Source organism: Camarhynchus parvulus, chromosome 1A, assembly GCF_901933205.1.
Source record: "Camarhynchus parvulus chromosome 1A, STF_HiC, whole genome shotgun sequence".
Taxonomy (NCBI): Eukaryota; Metazoa; Chordata; class Aves; order Passeriformes; family Thraupidae; genus Camarhynchus; species Camarhynchus parvulus.
Genome location: NC_044586.1, coordinates 36,414,494 through 36,423,731, shown reverse-complemented (window position 1 = coordinate 36,423,731; position 9,238 = coordinate 36,414,494). Strand labels below are relative to the sequence as shown.

General features: G+C 43.8%; 1 protein-coding gene and 1 non-coding gene across 2 annotated transcripts; one reads left to right on the top strand and one right to left on the bottom strand.

Annotated features, from left to right (window-relative positions):
- Nucleotides 1-212: 212 nt before the first annotated feature.
- IL22 (interleukin 22) lies at nt 213-2,306 on the bottom strand. The gene is made up of 5 exons (XM_030960970.1): nt 2,112-2,306; nt 1,255-1,320; nt 1,016-1,159; nt 738-803; nt 213-326 (listed from the first exon to the last, which is right to left on the bottom strand). The coding sequence occupies exons 1-5, from the start codon at nt 2,304-2,306 to the stop codon at nt 213-215; spliced, it is 585 nt and encodes a 194-aa protein (XP_030816830.1).
- Nucleotides 2,307-4,649: 2,343 nt separating this feature from the next.
- On the top strand, nt 4,650-4,720 carry TRNASTOP-UCA. The gene has a single exon. It is a non-coding gene; the product is annotated as a tRNA-Sec (tRNA).
- The last annotated feature ends 4,518 nt before the right edge of the window (nt 4,721-9,238 follow it).

The window sequence follows — 9,238 nt, the reverse complement described above, 5'->3', positions numbered from 1 at the left end:
CCTGCGTTGCAATCAAGAGGCAATGTCCTGGAGTTTTCATTTTCAAAAAAGGCAGCAATATCCATCCTGTCTCTGCCCACTTAATTTTCTAGTTTTGACACAAGTGAAAAATATACTGGATCTAGGGGGAATGGACATAGTTGCAGCTAACCAATTTGACTTATTGCAAGAGATCTGCAGAGACATCTCTTCAAGCCTGATCCAGAATTTTTTCAATTTTTCTTCTTGTTCCCTCCCTTCTTTGGGGCATCTGTACAGGCATTTTCCATGTAGTCAAACAGTAAATCCAGCTCTCCAATGGCTTTAGTCTTTCCATTTTCTCCCAACTAGAAAAGAGAAGAATGCAAATCTTAGCAAATAGGGGTTTTTTCTTTGAAAATTGGAATTAGGATTGTCACAGAAACTGAATCAATAATTTACTTTCCTAATTCTCTTACACAGTTCTGCTAGAGTCATTATATCATAAGATATAAACTACTTTGTTCAAATCTAGACTACCATATAAGTTTCCTGAAACCTAATTTTTTAAGGTTTAAATTCCCATAGGATGTGCAGACAGCTAACAGGACAAGTGAGGGAGGGCTGGAAGGGGAAATGCCATTAATCTCCTATTTAATGCCCTTGCAGGCTTCACGTCCTAAATAATCTCGAGTTTGTTTCTTAACTAGGTCAGCCTTAATCCAGCTAAAGGGCTGGGGTTTGAAACTACTCCTTCTAAACATTTGGGGAAAATGTACCTGTTCCATTTTGTTCTTCATTTGTTCCAGGTTCTTTTCAATGTGGTCTCTCTTTCCTGAGAATTGCTAAAAGGAAGGAAACATCCAGACATAAGATGGACAGCTATATGCAGTGAGGTACTATTTTTTTCTTTTTCACACCTTTCTATTAACTCTGACTTTCACATCTTTGATCTGAGGTTTCCTTTCATATCACTGCCTTTTGCAACTGCTTGTAGCATTCTGAGATTTAGGAGCAGCAATGAGAGTCGGAGGGAAAGAAACCCGGGGTTACTCACACAGCTGCTCAGCTCTGAGGTCAGGGATGCCAAGAACTGTGCCACCTCCTCTACATAAGGGTACTGGCTCTTGACTTCAGTGAGGAGAACATCTTTTACTACAAGCTCCACAACCCTCTTCATCATGTAGCAGCGGTTGTTTTCCTATGCATGAAAGTAAGAGCTCATGTTAAATCAAGGCAAGAGATCATAAGTGCTGCAGAGGGATGCAAAGAGCATACTCCTCATGTAAGGCTTACCCTGATGTTAACAAAGAGCTGCTGCCCAATCAATCTGTTGTCCGTGTCCTTGTCTGAAGCACTGGCCTGAGAGGAAAAAGGAAGAGTCAGGTGGTGTTGGGAACCTTACTTAAAAATTAGCAATAAACCCAGAAGTTTTCATCAGCAATGAAAGTGCAGCTGAAATGAGGGAATGGACACCACAGTCTGTTACAGGTAGATAAGCTTGGACATTGTGTCTGTTTCTCCTCTTAGTTGTGTGAGATTCAAGGTCAGTATCACAGGAAAATAAATAAGCTGAGGTCTGAACTCGTATCCCCCACTTAAAAGTCAGAAGTCGTCGTGGTTATGGCGACTAAACCAGATACTGCAGGTGGCCGACCTCACAGTGGCCCACAGTGCTGCAGGGAGGTGCTCGATGGTGTGCACCCAGGGACACCCACCCATGGCAAAAGCAGCCAAGAAACCTGCCCTGGCAGAGCACTGTAGGACACCTGAGCATCTGCTTGTCTGTGACTGGAGACATGGACAGGCCCAGCTCCAAATGGCCTGAGCACACTGAGAAATTTAATGTCATATTTCACAATTCACACACTTTGGCAGCAGCTGCTTGACAAGAAGCAGCTGTGCTGTTCCAGGGGCTGCCCTTCCCTGGGGGAGCAGCAGGAGGAGAGGCAGCACCTTCCCCTGGCTACACAGCCAGCAGGCAGTAGACCTGCTCCACACACCCAAACTCTGCCTTAACTGCAAATCCACTATTTTTCTTTTTCTGGAGAAAGGCAGGGGAGAGAGGGAGGAATGCCAAAGGCTAGAAGTCACAGCACCAAGGGAGGAGTAAGTCCTCAGATCCCACCATGAAGAGCACACAGTGACTGTACCGTTTTAGCCAAGGTGTAGGTACGATTCCTGATGTAGGGCTGCTGGAAGTGGATCTTCCTGAGCCTGCAGGCATGATGGGCACTGGGAGCCCCTTTCAGAGGCAGAGAGCTGGTGAGAAGAAGAGGGAGACAGCAACAGCAGCAGAAGAAAACCCATGCTGGGAAGCTGCTGGCCAAGGTGCGCAGGGAGGCCATGGCTCAGGGTCTGACACTGTCCGTCCCAGCGGCTGCAGAGCAGGCTCAGCGCTGCTGTGAGGAGACAAAGGCAGCGTTAGCACCGAGGACAGCGGGTCAAAGTGAGAGCAGCACAAGGGCTACAAGCCTTACCTTTGCTGTGATTCTTGATGTGCTCTGTAGGAGGTGAGCTGCACCTTATATAGGGCCACCAACATCTCTCTCAGCTTTTTTTTTTTTTGGGGTACTGGTGGTGAAATAAAAATTACATCAGCAAGTCTCTTACTTTCCAGTATCCTCTTCTGAGAAATAACTAACCACTTCACAACCCACAAATACAACGTCAAGGCCATCATAGTCTTTAGTTTCCAATAAAAAAAACCAAATATTCATGTGGGAAAAAGCAGGGGTTTTTACCAGGCTAGGAATCCTGATTTCTTTTTGCATAAAAATATTTGAGAATTTTAGGAGTTTGTGCCTCCTGTCCTAATTATTATGCACTCAGTTGATTGACAATTTGATGGCAGAAAACCATCAAATCTTCTGTGGTACAAGACTGGTTTCACTGCTGCTGACTGGTGCACACAAGTGATCAGAGACTGCGTCGGAACCAAAGCACTGACCACCTGTGGCTCCTACCCTGAAAATACCCTTCCCCACACAGTGGCCCACTGGAGTCACTGGCCATCTGCACATCACTGTGCAATCCTCCCTGAGAGATCAGAAACTGTGTAGGACCAACACTGCATTTATCACATGCCCGATTTCCAAAGTCCCTTTTTCAAAAATATCCTCTGTATTTAAGGCTGTAATTAGATATGATGACCAGAGCTGTGGTCATGTATCCATCCAGGTGATTTCCATGTTCCTAAGGCTCTTCTGCTAACACGTGGGCAGTGCTGCAGCTTCAGTCTGAAATGCCATGCAGTGTTCCAAACAGGACACTGCACTCTTCAGACAGTAATTTTCAACCCATCTGTAGACAGTAATGCATGAGAACACAGAACTGGTACAAATGTAAACTCTTGGTTTTCTAATACCCACAAGGTACACAGGTGACAAACAGGAGAATAGAGATTTGGAAAACCAAGGCTTCAGCTCTGCCTCTGAGACAGGATATCTGAGAGCTCTGGGGGTGGGCATCCATCTGGCTGAGCTCCATTCTTTGTGCCTCAGTTCTCAGGACAAGAGCCATTATCAACCTAACCTCATGGTCTGAAATGCCCAGATTTTTTTCTTACACCTGAAAGGAAGCAAGTTAAAAGCTGAGTGGAACAAGGTTTATTCTTTAGCCTCCTCTGATGCCTCTACAGCATGAATTTATCCCTCCCTGTCTCAGTCCTGCCTCAATTGCCCTTAGACATCTGCTACATCGATCCTGCACAGATCTGTACCCTGGAAGCTGAGCCCTGGAGCCATCACCACCACCTCCTTTTCCATGCCCCTCTCAGGTACTCATTCCTATGACCAGCCTCCAACAGCATCTTGACTGCAGCAAGCAGCAGAAACTGAGTCTGGACCCAGGATGTCAACAGTCTAGTTCACACCCAAATGTACCACAAGGCTATTCAAGAATCTATTTCTAAACTCTTTACCACTTATATTTCAAGCTAATCATTCCAGTGGGGTACAGGTTAATGAGAATATGAGAGGCTGAGTTTTACATAACCAAAGGATAGATGTTAAAGACCAAACTGGGAGAATCCTGATAGATAGGCTGCTTTGAAGTATTGACTCTCCCTGAAATGCATTTCCATTAACTCCTCCCCACGTGTTAAACACAGTCTGATAACCAAAGTCTGCTTCTATCTGAGGTTTCTCCACCAGCTCATCCATAGAACTGAAGTCCCATACTCACAACAGGAGCTGTGGACAGGCATTCAGATCCCCTGCCCTCTTGTCCTTCTGGCAGATGTTACCTCTACATCCCTTTTGTCACTGACTCATCAGACACAGATCCAGCTTGTCTGACCTCTTTTTGTGGCTCCAACCCCATGGAAAGGCTGCATGACCTAAGCAGGTGCTGTGCCACACCCATCAGTTCAAACGACCGTGAGAAGCGCACCTCGTCCCTTGTCCTGATGGATATTTAAACAAAATCAGGCAGATTAATGAAGAACTAGATGCTGAATCCTTCTTCTACCCCTTCCTATGCAGTAATTACAGCATCTCTTCTGTCTTCTTGCTCTTTTATTTCAAACCATACACTGGGACATGCCTATTTTCATAGAAAACTTTAAGTTAGCCTCCCATCTGTATTGTTAGCCATCTCAGCCATGCTACTGTTTGGTTTTGCCATCATGTCCTCCTTCTGAGGCCGCTTCAGTTGTTCAGTTTACCTTGCTGCAGCTGCGCACGAACTGAGCCCGGCTAGCTCAGTCGGCAGAGCATAAGACTCAATCTCAGGGTCGTGGGTTCGAGCCCCACGTTAGGCGCCTGCAGCTGTGGCTGCGCGCGAGCTGAGCCCGGCAAGCTCCACAAAAAGCACAGCCACAGCCTGGCTGGGCCGGTTGTATGGCCACTTCAGCCTCTGCTCCAGGCAGGGAGCAGCTGAGGCAATCGGCTGGCTTCCAGGGACCTCTCCCACGGCAGAGGTGGGAGAAGGCGTCCCTGAGAGGTTGAGCAAAGTGGGCGGCAGCAATGCGAAGAGGCGGCGAGACGAAGGAAGACACGAGGCAGCAGCTGTCCGCAGCAGGGGTTGGGTTTATTCAGGTCAGGGAGGTACAGAAAGGGTAGGGAGCTGCAGGCAACTACCCCTGATCCGCCCCTAAGGGCGAGCAGTTGAAGACTCCCCAAGGGGAGGAGCGAATCACAGTAAACCAATAACGATACAGAATGAAATGAAGAGCATGAGACATGGACCAATAATAAAACAACAAAGGAGTGGCTTCCCTCCCTGCTCCAATCATCCTCTGCCCAGGATAGAAGTTTCTAGGGCTGGGGTGTGGGCAGAAGGTGACGGACAGGAGCGTCGCCAGGAAAACATGGGAGGGGACAACCAAGATAATGAGAAAACAGGGAGGGGTTTTACAGATTGACAAGGAAACTGATACAAAAGGGCGGGAGTTGCTATGGGAACTGTGACTGACAGTTATCTGCTTGGGGAAGAAGTGGAGGGAGACCCTGAAACAGAACCCTAAGGAGGCCATCTTGAGTGAACTAGAACAACTTATAAAAACCAAACAAATGCAACCTAGAACTATTTAAAACAAACAACAAACGCACCACAACACCTTGCTACTTTCCAGACACTGAGATGCTGAAATGCATATTTCAAATTCATTAACTGATGTTTTGCAAATTCTGTTTTTATGACATTCCTAAAGCTTTTGCATTATTTACCCTTTTGTTAGGGGCTGTGAGTTACAACTATCTTTCATCCCTCTAGTTTACTCTGAGTATGGTCCAGCCCAAAAGCAAACAGCCAAGATGCTACTGGACACTAACACAGAAGACTTTACATTTCCCATGTTCATCAGATCATTCCTGGCCTCTTCCCAGGACTATTAGTGCAACAGAGCTATGGTGTAGCCATAGTCATGGCTTCAGTAGTTCCTTGTAACTCATCAACAGGATTTCTTTGGAAGTGGAAATATGCCTCTCATTCCCAGGGTCTTGTATTTTTATCTCATATTTCTGTTATGAGATTGCATTGAACAAAGACTAGTCACAGCTACCACCTCTTTTCACTGGCTCACCACACCCTGGATGGGAGATGCACACCCAGCCATACATCCCATGGAAAGATGGGGCTGAAAACCTGTGCTAGGGCTCCAGGATCTTACTCCAGTCCCCAGCTGAAGTCCAGAAGAGACTTCACTCTGTGTTTTCCACTACATTTGAGGAAGGGTTTATTTTTATTCTTGTTTGAGGAGGAAATACAATAGACTTTTCAAAAACAAGGTCTTGAAGCATCACTTAGGGTGAGCCTCAGGGAAATTGCTTGGTTAGATTTCCCTTCTCAAACAGGCTACCCTGACCTGCACAGCAGGAGAGATCAGCGGAAGGAAAGCTGCCTTTCATTTAAAATGTGGTACTCTGGATGAAAACATCACTGGAGGGTCTTGCTTTGTGGAGAAAGAGTAAACTGGACAAAATGCACCTGAAAAATGAGGTGGAAGTAATTTCCCTTTCTTATTTCATGATTTTTTAATAGGCTTAATGGTATTTTTAATATTGAAGGCTAGTAGCACTGTTTAAAATATGAAACTCTCACAAGAAAATATATGTCCTCTGCTTTCATTTTAATTAAAACTTACCAAAGACCTTTAATCTTCTATAAAGTACTCTCTGTATTTTTTCAAGTATAATTAATTAAGGAAATTATTTTGAAATTTTTCTCCCTGGTACCGCCCCAGGAGTTAAGCGTCTATCCTATCATTTAAGTCACCTACAAACTTTTGAAGTCTAATTGCGGGGAACTTCCCTAATTCATTAAGAAACCATAGTGGTAAATATTCTCGACAATGACTTGTTGACCCATTTTGAAGACAGAAGATTTTTTGGGGAGGACTGGAACTCTGCATCACATCTGCTTCTAAAGCCACAGACACTTCCTTCTTAGTTTGAAGGAGGTCACAGGTGAGCAACCAACACTGTACTTTGATGTTCAGCTGCTGTGTATCAGCAGCAACATACCAGCATGTAGGAATCCTCTTGGGCTTTGGGACATTTTCAATCAGACAGGATTATACTGCACTTTTGGAAATGTCAGGACTGGCCACTGGGCTAGAAATTCTGTCAAAAGTGGGCACGTGAAAAAGTGAGCCTGTGTACTGTGCTCTTGGATTTTTTATTTGGCAGTGGTATTCTCCCCCCTTAAACCCTTGTATGAATGGGCCATAGGTCATGGAACACCTAAAACTGAGCACTCAATCTCAGGTTTCAGGTCACACTCATCCCCTTATTTTGCTCCGGCTCATTTGTGAAGCACTCACTTGTCACATCCATTTTATCTCAGTTCTTCTCTGCTTTTGTCCAGGCTTTCAAACTTCCAAAGATTAAAGTAGACTATAAAATTGTTTCAGTTCAAGCTCCAGTAAACATATTTTAGCCAGCTCTCCACCCAGCAATGAAAACCTCAGTAATGGAAATAAATTCTTCCCTACAAACCTTGAAAATAAGCTTTCCTGTAATCCAACCATTCCTTATGGAAACCTAGTACACAGGCAAGTCTCTTCTGGGCACAATCATTAGGAATGGCAGCAGGGATTCAATTTCTACAGAGGAAATGGTACCAATACAGAGACTGGGAGAGGACATGTAGCATTCAACCATTGTACTTTCCCTTGTCTCGTTTTTTTCTTTTTTTTTTTTTTTTTTAATAGGTTTAATGTTATGTAAGAAATTGTGAGTCCTTTAGAAGAAGAATGAACAGCATCAATAAAATTGCTTAGCCTGGGAATATCAGATGATTGAAAAAGACTGGAGACAGTTCTCAGCACAGACATTACTGACTCAGGGTTTTTGCTGATGATGCATGATTTCCTACCTTCCCTGGCTGTAACACAGAGTTTCCTCTTTGTAACACAGAGTAATACATTTCCTCTAAAAGTAACACTTTGGTTTTTATATCTCATCTTTCATCAAATCTTTCTTTCATCAAAGATCTTTGTCTCTCACCCTCACTTGGTTTTGTTACATAATTTTTGAGTCTCCTAAGTATAAGATGCTATATCATAAAGCTGGTATTTCATATCATAAAACACCCAAGAGAAAGGGAAGTAATTGCCTCAATTTTAAATTACATTGGGGGGCACCAACAAAATAAAAACCACAGCCATATACACACAAAACAAAACAACAAAACAAACAAGAAAACCCCAACCAAAACAAACAAACACACAAAAAACCCTCCTGTTTTAAATAACTGTATTCTCAAAAACATTCATATAGTGGAGATACAAGAGAAAGCAACCTAGAGATATATTGAGACAACACTATATTGCTGCTACCAGTGTTCTTAATGTGTTAATACCATGTTATTACCAGGACCACTGTGGTAGTAACTCCTACAGCAGTCCCTAAATGATTAATTAATTAATACAAAAACAACAACAAAAAAACCCTGTGTCAGCGTAACTGCAATAGATCCTAGCCCAGCAGTCTTGCTTCTTCAGAAAACTCCTGCCAACATCAGTAAAACATAAAGAAATTTTAATAAGACTTATCAACAGCAGTCAACACTCAGTTCACACAGAGGAAAAAAAAGAGAATTGAGACCATGTCAGCGCACACAGCCTCATAGCCCCAAAGGCACCACTATTAACTCCTTCCACCAGATGGTAATTCTTAATTCAGTATGTAAAGTCACATACATATTATAAGACTATCACTTTATATAGTGGCCTACATGTGTCCAACTAGGTCTTGCGAACAGTCACATCAGGTGAACTGAAACTTTTGAGCTTCCAGTTAATGTGTGGTGCGGTTGCACAGCCATGACTCAGTAACATGATGAAGTGGAATTAATGACATACTGTAGCCCAAAGAAAACCACTCTAAATGGGAACAGAATTTTGCAAACTGGCTTATAATTCAAAATCCAGTAAGAAACAGTTATTCAGGTTAAGAAATAGCCCCAGCACCTTAGTTGACCAAGTACTAGCAGTTTTATCATGTAACAGATTAATTCTATGAAGCCATTTTGAAGACTGACCTGCCTTTGGGAAAGCAAGGCCTGGTTTACGAACAGCTTTCACAGCTTCTGTTGGATCGCTCGTTGCACTCATGGGGCTCTGTTAAGAGTGTAAGAGCAAGAGCACTCATTTGCCAAGAGCTTGCTCTTTGAAGCGAGAGATGGGTGGTGCAGCCAGAGCAGCACATCCTGCTTAGCACTGATGGTTCTTCAGTGGAGGGCACAAAGAGCAACTCAAGCTTCTAACTCCTCACTTTCTTCAGAGGTCACGATAATGCTTTCTAGTAAAGCATGTCAGCTTTGTAAATGTGACTGA

Excerpts from the sequence above, each read along its gene's own strand:
- IL22 (XM_030960970.1), bottom strand. The coding sequence starts at position 2,306 with ATGGCCTCCCTGCGCACCTTGGCCAGCAGCTTCCCAGCATGGGTTTTC. Across the intron at positions 1,160-1,254 it reads AGCTCTTTGTTAACATCAGG|GAAAACAACCGCTGCTACAT; the intron begins GTAAGCCTTACA and ends TTTCATGCATAG. Across the intron at positions 804-1,015 it reads CCTCAGAGCTGAGCAGCTGT|CAATTCTCAGGAAAGAGAGA; the intron begins GTGAGTAACCCC and ends CCTTCCTTTTAG.